The following is a 20,469-nucleotide window of genomic DNA, read 5'->3' on the forward strand; positions in this document are numbered from 1 at the left end:
GATTGTCCTGCACATTTTGAATATGCCCTACTTGTACTGAAAACGTTTGCGGGTAACTTTACTCAAGGCTGCTACACTGACTAAGACCATGAAGGGTAAGTACTTCGAAGCTTTTTTTTCTTTCCTACGTTCCATTCTTTGGGATGCTGAGGGCTGGGGTCAGGCAAAGTCCTCTACGGGAGCTTGGTTCGAACCACGGCCCCGTACAAAATGGCGGGAACAAGCAATGTACACCGCAATCAAACAATGTAGGGAGCGAGAAGATGTTTGTAAAGTACCAGTCTGTTCGATTATCAATGGTAACACCACAGGGTGAATTCAAAGCGCACTGAGAGCCACACAATGTTCTTCTAGTGCGTTTGTTGTACGGTGCATTTTTCACTGTGCGGCTTCTGGCATTGGTAATGAGAACTAAAAATCAAGCCACGGAAGGTACAGAGACCATGTTTGTAATGACTGCAGTTTAAGCATAACAAAATTAAACAGAATGAAATGCAACTTGCCGCCTGGCAGCGATCAAACGTGCAGCCTTGGAATAACGTGTCCGATTCTCTACTAATTAGCATACGGTGGCCGCCGTCCTCTCCTACATTTTGATAGGGCATATCTGTGCGGGACCGGGTTAACTGGCGGAACATGGGAGAGGCCTTTGTCCTGCAGTGGACGTAGTCAGGCTGATGATGATGATGATGATGATCTGTGCGTTGTCTTTTACTTTTTGTCGACATTGTGTCAAACACAGTTGTGTCAAGACCATATTGCGGTTCAGGCACGGTAAGCCCTACAACTATTTGAGGATGTGTCTAACTTGTTTTTTAAAAAAAAAAACGGGTGCTCAAGATCGAAGTGCCTATATGGCGTTGCTGTGCTCGGAGATGCTCGCGGAAACGTCCGCTTTCACCGGGGTTTACCGATTAGCAATCGGCGCCCTGTGTTATTCCATCCGCGCATGCAGTACAGACAAGCTTCCCAGGATCGCCAAGACAGACGTAACGCTATCGCTGCCCACCGGTAAAAACTGGAACGACTTCACGTGGTTCTCGGTCTACTGCGTCGACACCAGGGCGAGTCACGCCGACTTGGACATCGACAGGAAAAAAGCCATAGCGGTGCCGGTCCACGAGTCGGCTATACCACCACCTCCTGGTCCAGGTCCAGCTCCCGGTCCAGCTCCGAGTCCTCAAAATCCGGACGACAAAAAGACCGGAGGCAAGGGCGACGCAGGTAAGATGCTCTTTTATCGAGACCTTACATTGCTTCGGGGCCTTCTCGTGGCCACCGTTGCCTTGCCCGGGCCCAATCCCTCACTGTACGTACCCGCAGTCTTCAGCTTGCCACCGTCGCTTCACAGCCATTTGTTGCGGCGCTAAATGTTTCCTTTTTTTATCTTTAGTCGACCGGTTGCGAGAGGGATGTTTGCTCAGTTTTTGTGACACAAACCTGTTATTGGTGATGATTTTCTTACAGGCCTCACATGCATGGTACGATTGGCTTAAGCAGCTTCGCTGTTACAAATTTGCATTCTTTTGCGAATAGGGCCTCAGTATATTGTACCTGCCTCATGGCCTTTCGAAAGTCAGTGGTTACAATTTGAATCGGCGATCTTCAATTCAAACCAATCCAGTTTATTCAACGCCTGAGAGATGTTTGTCGCATGGACAGAAAGCCTGAGAAGGCTTGACTAGATCCGTGCACCAGACTATGGCATACAGTGGTGGAGATTACAACAACAATAAAAATAAAATGCAACTTATGAACAGAGAAAGAAGGAACAAAGAAAAGAGCACGAAAAAGTACGTTTACACATCAATAAAAAACCATACATAAACATAATTGTCATAACTTTTCTGGATTGCAATTCTTAGTAGTTGACTTATTAACATCAGGACAGCAAGAACTTTTTTAGATTGCAATTTTTATTATTTAACATATTCATTCTTTACATGTCGGAACTATTGGTCATTCACTAAATTTCAAATAAAGACAGCAAGCATATGTAATACCTAGAACTACAAAACAATCATTGTTGCACATACATATCTCGTAACTGATTGAGAGTCATTGAAGCTACGTCGTTACTATTTCTGGCAATTTCATTTAGTAGTGTAGGTAATGTGTACCCGAGCATTTACTTTCAATAAGTCGTGTGGCACTTTTGAACTTTCCATATCTCAGGATGGCGTGTGTAGTATGCTGGGTCATTTTTTGTCAATTTCTCCAATGTCTTTAGAAGGGGAAATTTTTTTTGTTTCCAACTTGGGTTACCGAGGTAATCTGAAATTGTACATGTCTTGTACGCTTAAATTTCAAGCTTTTCGAACATGTCCTGTGTGTGACTTAGGTAAGGATCGGTAAAAACTATGCGTATTGCATGCTTTTGTAGTAACAGCAGTTTTTTATATGTTCTTGTTTTATTGTCCTACAGACCAGTGCACCATAAGTCAAAGTGGAGGAAAATGTAGCATTGTATGTTATATTCTTAATTGCAAGAGCGAAGGTAAAGCAATGTCGACGCATAAGGCCAGTTATCTTTGACAGATCTTTGAGCAATTAATTGATGCGATCATCCCTGGACAAGTTACTTGAGAAAAATTCATCTAGTGTCTTGAATGTATTTACAACTTCCATTTCAGAAATATTGAGCACTGATTGGGGGATCACACAGGAATTGTTCCGCAAGTGAAACAAAACGGCCTTAGTTTTACTGATGTTTAGTTTTAGATCATTGCTAGTAGCCCGCGAGTGAATGAAATGAAGTGCTTCATTTGCCCGATCCGAAAGACGTGCAACATCCGAGTCATCGAAAGAGAGTTTAGCATTATCAGCGTATAATATATGTCTTGCCGTACGATCATGTGAACAACATCATCAATATAAAGAACCAAGAGAAAAGGACAAAGAATGCTCCCCAGTGGTACACCTTCATTAACTGGGTTAATTGAATATTAGTGAACATTAACCATGACAAACAGCGTAAGATGTTGCAAATAAGATGTGATAAGCAACAAAGTTTTTTCCTCGAATGCCATAGTGCTTCAATTCTTTAATTAGCATGTTGTAGTTAATGAGGTCAAATGATTTCGCAAACTCCAAAAAGATACCAAAAACCAAGTTTTGACTTTCGAACACCTAAAGAATTATTTCGTTTTGCGTGAGCAATGCGAGCTCAGTGGACTTATCTTTTCGGAAACCGTATTGCGAATTTTGTATGTCTTTGGGATACCACCTGCTAGAACAAAATCCCTGGTTGTTTTTTCAAGGCTACCAACGTTTAGCATGTATTCTATGTACGCTGCCAACCTGGTAAACTCCAGAAAGCGAAGCCACGTGTGAATGGAGCCATTGCAGAAGCGTTCGCGCTGTTCCCTTTTTCCATTGAGGCAGCTTCTTTCACTTCAGGGAAATAATTAGGGCACTTATTCTAGTTTAGTATCCCAGTTTTGAAATATATCCGGCAGATAGTATTTATGTCTACTAAATACGTTTTAAATAATAAGTAGATAATCAAGAGAAAGTCCGTAACTATTTAGTTTAACTATAGTAAAATGATAATAGTTCATTGAATCACTACTTCAGTTTCATTGAAGAGTACGTGGACAGGTTTTTTTTTTGTAACGCTCCCTACATTGAACACAACTTAGGCCTAAAAGCAATAATTATAATCACCAACACCTATGCACTTGCTAGCGCAGTTCAGTGCCACCCCCTTCGCTGCCCATAAATTTGTTTTGTCACTTTTGCAGGCTCACTGTCTGTGCTGTCACTTCTTACCCTCACCATCGCCGTGGTGATGACAGCCCTGGTCACTCGACAGTGCTTCGGTGAGTTGATTCTCTGTCGTAGCTAGCACCGTAATATCGCCACATGGTCATGGCGTTGACGAAGGCAGTAATAGGTGTATTCAAGATGACTTTTTACTCGAGTGATCGTGTGCCCACGAAAAATGATAACGCTAACTATATGCCCTGCATATTGATAGCGGCAAACAGGTCTTGCATCCACCGTCTGTAAACTTGACAATCAACTCTCGAAAAAAAGAGGAAAACTAGACTATTCACGTCCTGCATGCAATCTTAAGGAAATCATCCTAAGCAATCTGGAAGCTCCAGAAACATTGAGGCGTGGTCGCCACCAAGCGCGGAAAATTGTATTGGCTGGTTAACTACACACACGTCAAAATAACACGCTTGGCTATATGTTCTACCACCGTTAAGCGCTTAAACGGTTGCACGAAACGGCGTAATGAAACGTACAGGCGCAGTGACTTCGTTCGGATACGCCAGGTTATACATAGCGTGAGCTAAGGGGGCGTCGGCTAAGCTGAACGTTTCACGCAAGGAACTAATTACCGGCGCCAAGCCTTTCTTGTAGCAGAGGCTGTCCATTCGTCGCACACATATCTAAACGAACTGTTTACGAAGCTCGTATTCAAGTACCGAGTCGGACTAGCACTTTCACGGAGTTTCACCGTATTATCAGTCAACCAGCCTTCTGCATGGCGACGCCGCTTTGTTAGACGTTCCTCCCTTTTTTTTCGGTGTCTCCACAGTATGTTTGGCCTTCTTCTGTTCGCTCTTCTCAACCGCTGATTGCCAGGTGACTATATTGCGATTCGATGAGTTGAGGATCTGCGCTCTTTTGTGCCACTGAGCAGAAATTCTGCTCTCTTTATCCATGGCAAACGCTAGCAAACGCCCCGCTATTCGTACGTAGTGCCTCAGTAGATGCTATCAAAAGGACTAACAAGGAAGCCCAAGCGATAGTTATGTTTTTATTTCAACAGCATATCATCCCCTCTGTTGCATTTTTTAGGGGTAAGCTCCTCTTAGTCTGGCCTTGTCATGCGTCACCTGTAACTGAGAGAAGAAGAGACGAGAAAGAGAAGCCAATATTTCCCGAACAGTATAATAAACGGCGCTGTCTCATAGAAGTAGATACAAACCGCAGTTGAATTGGGGCATTCTTAATGGCACTGTACCGCTACTCTCCGATTGGCTGCTGCGCGGGCTGTGCCTGGGTACGCGGAGAACGAGTGCCTCTCTGTCTCCTGGGTTGTCGTCATGTGTGGCGGATTGTTGGTGGAACGTGGACGAAGCACAGCGGCGGGTGCGTTGAAGACGCTTGCGCTCGGCTTCCTTAGCTCGTGCCTCGTCGGTGTTACACGGGCGCCTTCTGCGTTCTCGAACGCGATCGAACGCATGGACGCATGCAAGGACGGACGAACACATGGAAACGTGGACAGATGGACAGACGGACACTTCTCCCCACTCATCATCATTCACTCCGTGGATACGCTGTGATTTTTTTCGTGCAACCCTCTTATAACACTGATCAGTTATAACAATAAAATTTTCGGGGCACTTCACTGGTGATATAAGTGGGTTCGACTGTGATTGATAGCATAACTGCAATGTAGCTTGACAGCACCGCAGCGGCATGCGAACGCTCGAAAGATTCACCTCCGGCAGCGGACACTGAACTGTTTAACTTAAGGTAAATGTGCGCAAAAGTATACAAATGCCGGTGGGACACACAGCATAAATGTGCTATAGGTTAGCAACGCCACGCAGGGCGCGCCACCGTGATGTATATAGCTCAGTTTTACATCGTTCCGCTTTTAAGTTCGAAACGGTGGTTCGACTCTCAGCATCGGGATACACGAACCTACGGAGGTGGCCAAAAAGCAAAAAAAAAAAGAACCATGTACACAGATGCGTAGTCTTGAGCACTATGAGAGGCGACACTGAAATTACCTTTGACAGGTCACAAGCGCTAATGCAGCTGGAATGCGCCAAAGTGATCATGGCAATAAATGCTAAATCAGAAATGTATATTTTAAAGCACAATACGTCGCAATTATATTGCTACATAACAAGTAATCGTATATTTGGCGGGCACCTCATGCTTGAAAAGTTTCTCCTAATTTGAAATCTTCATGTTAAACCGTAGGCTGTTTTGTCTCAATTGATGTTTTTCTGGGGACCTATGTCTCCGTTTGAAGGAATGCTAATAGCCGGCGTTGATTGTTCAAATAGTGGTCTATAACCCTCGTCGTGCTAGTTTTGTGCCAAGAAAGTGCTTATTTGAAATAAAGTCACGGTTTGATTGTCCGCATCGCGTTAGCGCACTTCAAATCACCCGTGCGAAAGCGGTCTCTTATAGGTCACTGTTTCCGTGCCCAACGTTACCCATCTTCACTACGCAGCCGCAGACATCAGTAGCAGCAGAGCGAAAGTAGCACAAGCTACATAGCAGCGATGACCATTGAACAATTTTCCGCAATCTCGGAGGCCATGGTAGTGCTAGCTTGGTTCAACTGGGCCCCGGTATATCGCGGCAGATGCCAAGCCTAACCACTTTAACCAATTTTTGAACCATTCGCGCCATTACCCATAGTAACGCCATCTATAACGGAAACGGACAAAAAGCATTTTATTACGGCTCTTGATCCACGGAAAGTTCTTTTTTTATTGGAGCTTGTTTGATTTCTAATAAATAATTGTAGTCCGACGCTCTCACATCATCGAAATCATTTCGCAAACGCTCCACTTGTTGCGCACGTCGTGTCATACGCTCAGCTTAATTTATTGGTAAGTAATGCGCTGCTATTGATAATATTGCTAGATTAGGCATTGTCATACATTGAGCTTTCGCTCTGACATAAATTTTTCATTGCTTTTTTGCCCTTTCAAACTCGAATTTCTTGTTCCTTCTTACATTACTCACGAGTCACGACTGTATCTTCAAATAGGAGAAATGTTACATGTTAGTATGCTTTAGTTGCTTCTTGCTTCTTCTTTTTATGATTTAAAGTATCCTGTAATCCCGACCTCTCAGTACTACTTGCACCATTACAAGACATGATTCTGTCAAATAGTCTCAGAATTTATTTTGTAGTCTTTTACAGACTTCGAACACGTCCTTGTTATTTGTAATAATCATGTGTTTATGTAAAACACTTTGCCGTTTTACCCAGGTTTCTGATAAGGTTGCCTTAGAACTTCCTTTCGATCAGGACGCCATTTGAAGAACCGTAAGTTTCTGCGTTCTTTTTTTGTTCAACAGAAGGAGGCCAGCATGTCAAGAGTTCTTGAGGACGGCTGCCTATTTCCACGGGGTGAGCGTACGTCGGTAACAGTACATGACTTAAGTTTATTTTTTTATCAGCCTCTAATACGTTCATACTGGTCAGCTCCAATAGCTTAAGACTGCGTGATGTATTAAGACTCAGTATGAATAATAGTGGTGGTGGTAGTGGTTAGAAGATAAGAAAAGACACCTAATTTCTGCAACCCGGTCGGGAGCATGGCGCAGTGCCTGAGAATAATAGTAAGGATTTCTTGTAGCATTCAGAAATCGAAGGTTTCTTTCATTCTTTCTCCTTGACTCGTGATTTCTATGCAAAGTTGAGAAAGTGCGCTTTACCGGTGACAAATATAGCCGTTTTAGAAACTAAGTGAGCTCAAGGACGCTCGCTTCTGGCACACCGCAGCTGAAAACATACTTAACAGAAAGAACACAAGGGACTATGACGAGCACTGAACTTTCAACAACTTTTATTGAAAAACTGCACGTGTACTTATACTGCCCGAAACCGACGACATTCACCGCACATGCGTACATATATACGCCGTCTCTGTATCGGTAGGCTGTCGAGAAACCGTGCTTGTACAGCCCTCCCCGGATAGGGAATGCGTTCCGCTTCTGTGACATCAAGCGTGTTTTGCTTTTTGGTCTTTTTAATGATGGTAGTATTCGTTAGATCGAGAGAGCAACTCTGACAGATTTTAAAATGGCTGTCAAGAAAACATTAAAAATTCCTTTCTTTACTCATGCTTTTTGAATCAGCTGCATGCTCCCTTAGCCCGTCGTTAATGTATTTCTCGTTTCACCAACGTATACTTTTCTACACTCAACAAGACCCTTTTCGCGCAATTAACAAAGGGCCTTGTGCCACATACCTGTAGCGTCCTTTCCCCGGTTCCGTCGTTCTGCAGAGTTTAGACGGCCTTTTTGGTGCTGAGATATTCCCAGCACCAAAACCGTAATGCTGATTGCGTGGAAAGTGTTCATAAGTGTGGAAAAGTGTACACGCTGGCCAAATCGAGAGATGTGTCAACAACGGCCTAAAGGATATTGCAGCTATTGTAAAAAAAACGTGCGTAAAGGAAAGGATTTTAAAAGGCTTTTTGGTAGCCATTCTATACCCGTCAAGATTGCTGTCCTGACCTAACAACACTTTTGTCATTAAGAAGAGCGAAACTCGAATCATCCATGACATTACAGAAACATAACGCATTTCCTATCTTCCTATCTGGGGGAGCTTTGTGTAAGCGTGCCATCCCCACAACTTGCTGATATATGCAGTTGATGATGTCTGCTTCGCACAGTATAAAAAAGTCACATTTTCGCCAAAAGGGCTATTGTAATGGATGCGATAGCAACATATTTCAATGTTTTACGAAGCAATTATTGCTAGCATGTTTAGGAGAAGTAATAATTGTAGTAAACAGGCGCTTGCTAAGTAACCAAGATTTCTGTCTGCGGCGCGGCCACAGTAGAAGACCATAATAAGGCTACTTGTGCGTGTATATATATATATATATATATATATATATATATATATATATATATATATATATATATATATATATATATATATATATATATGAATAAAAAGAAGACACACGTCGAAAACCAGTTACGTTTCGGCCGTGGGACCGGCCTTTGTCAGAATAACAGATGTAACAGTGGTGCAACAGCATATAAGCGCATACGTTTCGCTTGCAATGATCACGTGAGTGCAAACATCATAAAAACAAGTACAACAATCAGACATGAAATCTATATGGGGGCCCCTGTATCACATCCTACTTATAAGCAATCAATTAACAAGTCACGACACGTGCACAAGGATTACAGCTGGTACAAGCAATAACATCTACAACGGTCAGTTATGCAAGACGCTAAGTTTTCCCGTACTCTCATTTAAACCACCTGCGATTGTATTGAACTTAAAGATGACAAATTATTCGCGCACTTCCCTGTCATGATGCGTTCGGAAGCCAAACTCCAGAATTGTGGCTCTAATGTGGTCAAATGAGTGGCCAATTGCGTTAGCATGCTTTGATATTGGAAGGTGAGGAAGTGAAGAGATATGAGCTTTGTGATTGTTAAACCGATATCAGAAGGGTGTTTCGGTTTCGCCTACGTACTGCATTCCACTGATCAAGCATTCCAGGAGGTAAACTACATTACGCGTGTCGCAGTTATAGTCACCATTTATTTTCACGCTGAACTTAGATGCGGTGCTGTTTGCGGTAAGTGAAGTGGTCATATGCTGGCAGACTTTGCAACGAGGTTTGTTGCAAGGACGGCAGCCAGTAGGTTTACTGCGTACGCTTTTTGACGACATGAGTAGGTCACGCAGATTTTGCGCTCTTCTGTACGTCACACTTGGTGGTTCTGGGAAAATTGATTTAAGTCGTTCTCTTTTAAAAGTATGTTATGGTGCTTTCTTAAAATGGCATTTACGTGTTGCACAGGCGCGGAAAATGTTAGAACAAGGTTAGTGCAGGAAAAGACCGGCTGTTTATTCTTGGTGCTTTAAAGCGTTTTGCGGTCCTGGTTACTTGCCCTTTTTATGGCGTCATCTATAATCTTGGAAGGGTATTTCTGTTTTGATAAAGCGTTCTGAAGCTGCGCACAATTGGAATTAAAATCAGTTTCTTGGGAGCATATTCTTTAAAAACGAAGGCCTGGCTATAGGGTGTGCTGGTTTTAGAGTGCTTGACATGGTTGCTATTAAAATGAAGGTACTGTTGAGTATCAGTTGGTTTTCTGTAAACTTTAGTGGCAAGCTTGCCGTCACACATTGTCACTGTTACGTCAAGAATGTTGATAGCTCGTCCTGAGTAGGTATGAGAGAATGAAATGAATGGATGAGTGTTGTTAAAATCATGAATGAACGATAACAAATTAGGTTCACCGTGCTGCCAAATCATCAATATATCGTCAATGTACCTTTTGTAGTACACTAATTTAAGTGAACGGCTTGCCAGAAATTTGTTTTCGAGTATGCCCATGAAAATATTGGCATAACTAGGGCCTATGGGTGTGCCCATCGAGGTGCCATTAACTAGGAGGTAATGAGTGCCGTCAAATTCAAAGTTGTTTGATTCCAAGACATCAAAGTCGAGCTGTCAATTATTTTGTCACAGACAGACTCGTATGAGTGAAGTACTGCTCGTATTCCATCTGCATGGGGAATGTTCGTATATAGGGACGCTACGTCAAGGGTAACCAGGAGTGAATCAGGGGGGACAGAGAGGTCAACGATGTCGGACAAGAAGTGGTTTGTGTCTTTGATGTACGATGGAAAAGAAGACGGAATTCGGTTAATTACTGTATCTACAAATTGGGAGACCAGTTCCGTAACTGTACCAATGCCGGAAACGATGGGTCGACCAGGGTTTCCTGAGTTATGTACTTTTGGCAGGAGGTAAAAGCGCCCCGCGACTGGACTCATTGGAACGGGGCTATGCAGAGCGGAATTGGGAATTTTTCGCTTTTCAATGAGGTTAGTTAGCATGCGTATAACGATAGATTTGAGCTGCTCAGTGGGGTCTTCGTCTAGCCGCCTGTAAAAAGTGCTGTTGGAAAGCTGTCTGGAAGCTTCGCTGTCATAATCGTGTTTGTTTAGTAGTACCACAGCTCCGCCTTTATCAGCTCGTTCAATTATGATACCACCAAGACCTTTCAGTTGCTGCATTGCTGCGGTTTCGTTGATTGAAAGGTTTCTCTTAAACGGAACCTGTTTGCGGTAAATATGTAGCACATCGCGTTGAACGGCAGAGATATAGAGGTCTAGGAAGTTATTTCGTTGGGTAGGGGGGGTCCAATGTTTGTAAGATGGCAAAATAGAGGTAGGCGCATTAGCAGGGCTTTTGTCAAGGAAGTATTCTCTCAGTCCTGAATTTCTGGCAAATCTTTCATCAGCTGGAATTCACTAAAACCTCCTGTCACTGGGCAAAAATTGAGTCCTCGTGACAAGAGCGAAATTTCATCAGCGGAAAGTCCATACGAAAACAGGTCGACTACGTTAGCTGATGACAGGAGGTCACCTAGAGGTCTGTAGTTAATCGATTTCGAAGAAATTTTAGCGGTATACCTTATCGGGGGAGTATAAGGCGTAATAACTTTGTCCCTGACAAGCTTCTTTATTTTAGCTGCATATACTTCATCTGATTTTTTTCGGCGGTATGCTGCCAGCAGCGCGCATTCATGGATGGCGAGTTTATGATGAGAAAGTAATTGGCTTTCTTGGTTACGAATGGCTTTGAGTGATGTTTCGTAATGCCGAATGACAATGCGCACCAAATCAAAAGTAGCTCTCGAGAGCACCTCGTTCCACGCGAAAACCTCAAAATCAGACATGCTAGCTGTGGCGGGTTTTATGACAATGCGGAGGCCTCTAGGCACAATGCTAGCTTCTAAATAAGTTTTAACGTAGAGATATGCAATTCGCACCGTATCCGCTTTTCTATCACTTTGCGAATTTTTAAGAATATTCTAGATACAGAGTAGTCGGAAGAATCTTTACAAGGACGATTAGATGGGACTCGCTTGCTGGATTTCGAGTTGACCGGTCGTGCGCTCGCGCGCTCCGCGCGCTTGCGATCTCCCGCGTCAGCGTGGCTCTGGCCGACTGGACTCGCCCTACGTCATCTCCTGCCACCGACGACCTTCCACCTCCGACGACAGTGCAGCTCTGATTTACTGGACTTGTTCTACGCCATCCACCGACGCCGAAAGGAGCTCTCGCAGGTGCGCCCCGTCCTCGGACTCCAGTGACCGTGCTCCATCTTTCCTATCTCTTCTATCCCCTCGATTTGTCCTCGCTCGCTGTGGCTTACCACACGTCTCTTCTTCTCTTCTCCTTCTTCGGCTTTCCCACATCTTTACTCCTATCCTTTTTATCCCTCCTCACCCCCATCCCTCGTGAGCTACTGTGGCGGTGTCGCTCTTTGAAGCAGACAATAACGGGGCTCGCTTTTCTCTTCTTTTCTCTTTTCATAGCCACTCCGACGATTAGATGGTAGTCACTGGGCCTTGCTTTTTAGAGGGCCATCGGTGCGATGAGTTCGCAGTAAGCAGCAGGAGGCTTGAGCAGTAGGGGCACCAGAAGTCGAAACACTGACAGTTTTGGACGTAGTAGGCATCGGCTGTTGTAGACATGGCGGGTTCGAAAGCGCATTGTCCGTCGTCGACTGTATTACTGCAGGAATCGTGTCGTTGGGCTGGCTAGAGGGTAGCTGGTTGTCCGATGCTCGAGGCAAGTGATTGTTGCACGTCACGGGCGATTTCGACAACCCTAGAATCGGCTGAACGTGATCGTCTGAGGTTGACTTCGTAGTAGATTGTGAAGGAGAACGATGGACGCCCGGTAGTTGGCAAGCCTACGAGCCGTTCTCCGAGGGGCAATTATTTCGACAGGATTCAAGGACTGGTCCGCTGGGTATAGATTCATCCTTACTTCCTTCACTAGTCCGCTCATGCGCGGAGGCACCGCGTGTCTGGTTACCACTAGTTGTAGGTAAGCTATATATATATATATATATATATATATATATATATATATATATATATATATATATATATATATGAGTTCTAACAGACAGTGAAGTCAAGGAATGTACAGGGGAAGTTATTAGAAACAATGGAATGTAAATAAGAAGAAAGAAAAGTGGATGAAAAAATAACCAGCCGTGAGCAGCTCACGGCTGGTTCCTGTTCTTGCTGGCTCCTACTCACGGCTGGTTATTTTTTCATCCACTTTTCTTTCTTCTTATTTACATTCCATTGGTTCTAATAACTTCCCCTGTACATTCCTTGGCATTACTGTCTGTTAGATCTCATATTGTGTTAAAACACGGAAAAACGAGCCCTTAGGTATACACTTCTTTTCCTTATTATATATAAATATTTATATATATATATATATATATATATATATATTGAAGAGAAGGCACGACAAGTCCGGGTATTTTCTATATTGAATGAACTTGCAGATAGCAAATTTGAAAAAGAAATTGTCTTTGCTAATGTTTCGGCTTGGCACGGCCTTCGTCAGAATACACACATTATATATATATATATATATATATATAGATATATATGTATATATGTATATATATATATGTGCGTGTGTATGTATGTATATATATATAGTAGATTATAAAGAGTCTTGCTTCGGTTGCCGTAGAATCAAGGCCAAATATGTATACGCCTCTAAAAAACTGTTTATTGGTGACGTTTTCATCGGAGACTAATCTTCATCGATGTCTGATGAAGATCGGTCTCCGATCGAAACGTCACCTGTAAACATTTTTTAAAGGCGTGTACTTATTTTCCCTATATATATATATATATATATAGATGAAATAGATGATCAGAGTTTCTTCCGGCTACCGTAATAAAAGTTATAAACTTCGAGAATAGTGCAGTATAGGAAACAAAACAATAAAATATTTATTTAATCCTACCAGTTTCGGCTGGTGGACCAGCCTTCTTCGGAGGATGTAAGTGAAAATCCTCCGAAGAAGGCTGGTCCACCAGCCGAAACTGTTAGGATTAAATAAATATTTTATTGTTTTGTTTCCTATACTGCACTATTCTCGAAGTTTATATATATATATATATGACGCTAGGATGAATGGGAGACGTGGCTTGGCTCATACGCCATGTTTATTCTAAAAGCACTTCTTCCTCCTCGGCTTCTACCAACCATCGCTACCTTCATACTTCACATGATTCCCCCTCCCCCCGAAAGAAAGCATGAGTTCCAACTTACAAACAAGAAAAAGTAAACAAGGAGTGGTTTGGAAGTCACCAATGTCAAAATAAAGAGGTAGTCTCACAAATTTTAAAATGCACGTGTTGTCTTCTTCGTGGCTAAGACTCGAAGGGAGAGTGTGGCAGTCCGGTGATATCAATAAGAGATCTGGCGGGCGAGTCTGATGGTTGCGTCCTGGATAACACAAGAATGCTTTGAACGTGGAGACTGATGAAATATCTGGCATTATTGCGAAGAGTGGACGCTGTTTGAAAGCGTTGCAGTAGATCGGTCTTCGGCGTCACTGTCTTTGCGGCGTGCGTGCTCGTTGTTGTAAACTAACGGGATGGTGTCTGAATCCTTGCGTGGTGGAACTGGTGACTTCTCGTCTTGTTCGGTGTATCCTGAGGTTTCGGAGCTGTAATCTTAGGCGCAGTCTTGATATTTTGTGCCAAATGCGTTTCTGGCGCCGATCCCTTATGCGAAGATGCCTCGCTTCTTGAAGGTGTTTTAAGACGCTTGCTTTGCGTCGTCGTCCTTGTTGGTGTGTCCGTTGTAGTTCCTGGAGTTTGTGGAGTTTCCTTTGCTGAAAGTGCTCGTCTTTTTGTGAAAGTTGATCAGATGGGCATCTTTCAGGAGCATTTGTATGCTTTTCTTTGCATGGTGATTTGATCAGTAAATAGTCGATAGTTGTTAGGGTGTCAAGATTCTTGTCAGGCAGTGGAGATAGTGTGCCAGAATTGAAAGAAAAATCTGCTGAGGCTCTTGCAACGACATTCTTAATGGACGTTCATGGCACAGGGAAGTGCTTGAAAGTTGATCGTTCCGAACCTCCTGTGTCGATTGGGCTCCCAGGTGGCTGGGAACTCGACGGCGACACTGCGAGAGGATTGGTTTGGTCAGATTTTACTTGGGGCTGTTTCTCTGTGTCCACAGCTTGGGAGATAAGCTGTTCTGATGCATGAATGAGGATTGTTGGTCCAAGGCTTGGCTGAGTATATTCGGAGTTCCGCAGCTCTATCCCAACCGTAGTGGGCGAGTGAGGCGTGAGATGAGTGTTGTGAGCAATGAAACAGCGAAGTGATGTAAAACCAGGATGCGGGCCAAGTCTGCGAGATGGGGAGTAAGCTGCTCCAATGCGTGGAGACTGATTTCCACTCTTTGAGTCATCTTGGTGTTGTTTGGTATTTTCCCTATGTGTCAGCTGGTCTACCATGAACAAGGCGTCCTTATGACATGAACAGTGACCGTTAGGAGCCTTTGAAGAGCTGCGTCGTAGAAAACCAGGTGGTGGACCATGTATGCGAGACGAAGCATGCAAGGCATCGGTAGGGTGAGCGACGTCTCGTGTCGTATGTTGATGCCACGACTTCGGAAAGGCCGACTTTCGTGCACAAGGGAGCTGCACTTGACGGTTGGGTTTTTCCCAATATACGAATGGTCTTCTGTAAGTAAACGCATGTGCCACTTTGTCTTGAGGCACTTGTCGATTCGCGCTGGACTTTCGAATGCTTGATGACTGCTTAGGAAATTGAGGATAGTGTGCAGTTGTCTCTAGATGGTTAGCAATGAGTAAGTCTTGGTAAGAGTCATTAAAAGGGGTAATCATCTCCTCTTTAATTTTTGCCATGATTCGTCGTTCTGGAATATGTGAGTTAGGCAAAATTTGAATGCCTCACCGGTGACGTAGTCGCTGAAGTTTGTCCTCTACGGGTCCGTCGTACGCTGATCCGGTGTACTTGGGGATGTCGAGGTCAGCCAATGGTTCTGTCATGGGGCTGGTCATTGTCCTCCTAAGCGATGATTCGGTAGTCAATGTACGGTCAGGGCGTCTTCTGGGGAACTGCGTCGATGATGAGTGACTGATGAAGTGGCAGGCAGGTCTCCATCCTGTCGACTCGTGTGACGCTATGATGAATGGGAGACGTGGCCTGGCTCATACGCCATGTTTATTGTAAAAGCACTTCCTCTTCGGCTTCTACCAACCATCGCTACCTTCATGCGTCATATATATAATATAAGTATATATATATATATATATATATATATATATATATATATATATATATATATATATATATATATATATATATATATATATATATATATATATATACCTCTACGTGATTGATGGCGGCGGAGACGGCGAACTTCGTTGAGGATGTCCCTATCTTTGCTATCGCAATAAAATAAAATACGCGTGCAATTTTCCATTGACATATGTTGAATATAAGTGCTCGACATCGTCATTTGTGTTCCATCCACTGTGTGTGTTTCGAGCTGTATTGTGTGCCAGAATTATGTACCAACAAGCCCAACTCGCTACATTCATCAAAGATCATTACCACTCAAAATATTCAAACAATCATGGCAGTGCTTTTGTTTGAGCAAGCTGGTGCAGCATTTTCCAAAAAATACAGCACGAAAAAATGGATGTAAGTCAAAGCGGGACAACCAGTGCGGCCTTTGCGATTCCATCAAACTTTTTGCACAATGTAATCCTTTTCTTTTACCAAGTGACTTCACCAGACTACTGTATACCGACAGCTTATTATGGGCAGTAACAGCGCACAAACTCACGGGACGAATAGAAGAGACACAAACAAGCACTGACTCTCAACTGAAGAATTTATTGAATTATACAAATTATCTGAACACATAAGATAAAAACACACAAGAACATGCGCAGAGGTGCCGGCGAAGGACCATGTCGACGTCATTATTAATTTCACGCCACGGGTAACTGCACAGGTGTGACATATTTCATTCAAACAGACATGCTACTGATTAGGATTTCTTCTTTTTCATGCAAAGATATTGATGTCTGACTAACGCAGGACTCCCCTTCTTTTTTGATATGGAATGCTTTCATTAGTTCTCTTGTGATCTGATCGCTGTGTTTGAAGACCACTACTTTTTAATTGAACAAGGGCCTGCATCCACACGTGTGGCAGTGCGAAGGCAAATTCGCGTACGCGCTGGTTTTGAAGGTTCCGGTGTGTTCTTTTCGTCGTACACAGAGCCAACGCCCTGTTTGCCCAATATAAACCCGTCCGCATGTTAAGGAAATTCTGTACAGCACCCCCAGTAAGTAGAGTAGTGAGGCGTCCCTGTGTTTTACACCGCACTTATTTTGGCTAGAGCTCTTTTTATCATGCTTTTTGTTCAATATACGATACCGGGAGAGCACCTAGAGGCACTCAAGCTCGGCCCTAAGTTCTGCGCGGAACCGAGGCTCAGCGCCATTGAGCTCCTCGCCCTAGCGAGGACTGTTTCTAAGCATGCTACGGAGGATGGGAGGACAAGGTGTGTGTCTGAGTGTGCAGATGTCATTATGCGTAGTCAAAAAGAAACACAAAAGAATAGCATACGGTTACTACCTCTTGCTGAGTCCTTGAAGTAAAAAAAAAGTTGATGTTGTTTACCGCGGCTAAGAAAGGGTTTTTTTTTGTACTGTTGACTGATGGACAGTTCTCTTTAAACGCTTCAGTTGCTGTTATAAAAAACTTCCGGATAGTGAAAGGTGAGCCTAAAAAAGTTAAGAACACGGCGAAGAGCCTCTTGTAGGAAATGAACCAAGAAACCCAGTCTAGAATTGTAACGAAGGCTCAGGGGTTACAACTTGAACCTTTCTTTTCAATAAAGACCCACAAACCAGAGCAGCCTTTTCGCACTGTTGTTTCCGAAAGAGGCACATGGCAATTGATCATTTCAACTTTTCTGCAGAAGCATCTATAAAAACTAAAAGGGAAAGATTTATTCATTAAAGTAACTCGCAATAATCGTTGTAGAATTGCGTTCTGCTTAGTTTGACGGATGCACGGCATTCAGTGTAAACGTAGTGGATTTATATCATTCCCTTCCACAGCGGGAGCTAATGAAATCTGTTAAAGAATGCATTACGGAGGACAACGTCGAGCATAATTTCCAAAACAACTGTGATTAGAAGGTGGAAACCTTTCAAGAGTTATTGATGTATCGTTTGCAATCAACCTTCATATTTTGGGAAGGGAAAATGATGATTCAAAAAGCGGTTGTCTGTATTGGGTCGTGGCCCCAGTTCTCAGCGACATCTTTCTCGGGAAATTGATTCCAGACTAGAAAACAAGTTAAAGGGGAAGGTGGTTCGTGTCGCGCGTTACGTGGATTCTTACTTAATAGCAGTGCTTAAAAATAGGGAGCGCATGAATTTTGAAAAGGCTCAGCCAATCTTTCAAGAAACGGGAATGGGGCTAAAATTGACCAGCGAAATGCCTTCACAGCATGCCTTACAACTCCTAGACATAAATATAACTTTTGTCAGCCACCGCCGTTGTTTGGTGCATAACCCAAGATCAGTAAAACATTTGCCTAATTATAGGTCCGGTCATTCAAAATTAGTGAAGAAGGGCAACACCACGTCTAGCCTCGGGGCTGCGATCCTGAAGTCGTGTAGGCACCGGGCGGAACAAAGCTTCTACGAACAGGTGTGTCGCCTTCAGGTAGCCGGCTTCCCGACGCCCTTTATCACTTTTGTTTGCGAAGGTCTCATACGTGAGATCAAGAAGGGTGTTAAAAGTGTTAAAAAACAAGAGAGGTCAAAGCAATTGTCAGCCACCGCCCTTGTTTGGCGCATAACCCAAGATCAGTAAAACCTTTGCCTAACTACAAGTCCGGACATTCAACATTTGTGAAGAAGGGCATCACCACGTATAGCCTCGGGGCTGTGATCCTGAAGTCGTGTAGGCACCGGGCGGAACAAAGCTTCTACGAACAGGTGTGTCGGCTTCAGGTAGCCGGCTTCCCGACGCCCGTTATCACTATTGTTTGCGAAGGTCTGATACGTCAGATCAAGAAGGACGTTAAAAGTGTTAAAAAACAAGAGAGATCAAAGCAATGGTCAGCCACCGCCCTTCTTTGGCAAATAACCCAAGATCAGTAAAACCTTTGCCTAACTACAAGTCCGGTCATTCAAAATTAGTGAAGAAGGGCACCACCACGTCTAGCCTCAGGGCTGCGATCCTGAAGTCATGTAGGCACCGTGCGGAACAAAGCTTCTACGAACAGGTGTGTCGCCTTCAGGTAGCCGGCTTCCCGACGCTCGTTATCACTTTTGTTTGCGAAGGTCTGATACGTCAGATCAAGAAGGGTGTTTAAAGTGTTAAACAACAAGAGAGGTCAAAGCAATTGTCAGCCATCGCCCTTGTTTGGCGCATAACCCAAGATCAGTAAAACCTTTGCCTAACTACAAGTCCGGTCATTCAAAATTAGTGAAGAAGGGCATCACCACGTCTAGCCTCAGGGCTGCGATCCTGAAGTCATGTAGGCACCGTGCGGAACAAAGCTTCTACGAACAGGTGTGTCGCCTTCAGGTAGCCGGCTTCCCGACGCCCGTTATCACTTTTGTTTGCGAAGGTCTGATACGTCAGATCAAGAAGGGTGTTAAAAGTGTTAAAAAACAAGAGAGATCAAAGCAATTGTCAGCCACCGCCCTTCTTTGGCAAATAACCCAAGATCAGTAAAACATTTGCCTAACTACAAGCCCGGTCATTCAAAATTAGTGAAGAAGGGCATCACCACGTCTAGCCTCAGGGCTGCGATCCTGAAGTCATGTAGGCACCGTGCGGAACAAAGCTTCTACGAACAGGTGTGTCGCCTTCAGGTAGCCGGCTTCCCGACGCCCGTTATCACTTTTGTTTGCGAAGGTCTGATACGTCAGATCAAGAAGGGTGTTGAAAGTGGTAAAAAACAAGAGAGGTCAAAGCAATTGTCAGCCACCACCCTTGTTTGGCGCATAACCCAAGATCAGTAAAACCTTTGCCTATTTACAAGTCCGGTTATTCAAAATTAGGGAAGAAGGGCATCACCACGTCTAGCCGCGGGGCTGCGATCCTGAAGTCGTGTAGGCACCGTGCGGAACAAAGCTTTTACGAACAGGTGTGTCGCCTTCAGGTAGCCGGCTTCCCGACGCCCGTTATCACTTTTGTTGCCGAAGGTCTGATACGTCAGACCAAGAAGGGTGTTAAAAGTGTTAAAAAACAAGAGAGGTCAAAGCAATTGTCAGCCACCACCCTTGTTTGGCACATAACCCAAGATCAGTAAAACCTTTGGCTAACTACAAGTCCGGTCATTCAAAATTAGTGATGAAGGGCATCACCACGTCTAGCCGCGGGGCTGCGATCCTGAAGTCGTGTAGGCACCGTGCGGAACAAAGCTTTTACGAACAGGTGTGTCGCCTTCAGGTAGCCGGCTTCCCGACGCCCGTTATCACTTTTGTTGCCGAAGGTCTGATACGTCAGACCAAGAAGGGTGTTAAAAGTGTTAAAAAACAAGAGAGGTCAAAGCAATTGTCAGCCACCACCCTTGTTTGGCGCATAACCCAAGATCAGTAAAACCTTTGCCTAACTACAATCCAGACAAAATGATCCAGACATGGATCAATTGTCTGGCAAATTCAAATGACAAATTCAAATGACAAATTCAAATTATTCAAATGACAAATGACCGAGACAAAATAGGAAGAATACGCCTTTCGCCCTCGAGTCTTAAGGGATGGCGTTTCTGTTTCCATGCATGGTAAACCGGAATCGCAGTCCTTATTCGGTGGCTTTCGGAGCAGTGCCTATGACATATGATTTGTGTATTTTGCGTGGGAG

At 43.8% G+C, this 20,469-nt stretch overlaps 1 protein-coding gene across 2 annotated transcripts in view; it reads left to right on the forward strand.

Annotated features, from left to right (window-relative positions):
• The window catches only part of LOC119168024 (uncharacterized), a 40,968-nt gene that overhangs the window by 3,449 nt on the left and 17,050 nt on the right, over window positions 1-20,469 (forward strand). For both annotated transcript variants that reach the window (XM_075866487.1, XM_075866489.1), the window contains exons 3-5: window positions 956-1,224; window positions 3,744-3,821; window positions 7,066-7,117. In XM_075866487.1, coding sequence (XP_075722602.1) covers window positions 956-1,224; window positions 3,744-3,821; window positions 7,066-7,094 — 376 coding nt within the window. In that variant the 3' untranslated portion in view covers window positions 7,095-7,117. The remainder of the gene's footprint in view (window positions 1-955; window positions 1,225-3,743; window positions 3,822-7,065; window positions 7,118-20,469) is intronic.

The sequence above is a fragment of the Rhipicephalus microplus genome, chromosome 6 (assembly GCF_043290135.1).
Source record: "Rhipicephalus microplus isolate Deutch F79 chromosome 6, USDA_Rmic, whole genome shotgun sequence".
Taxonomy (NCBI): Eukaryota; Metazoa; Arthropoda; class Arachnida; order Ixodida; family Ixodidae; genus Rhipicephalus; species Rhipicephalus microplus.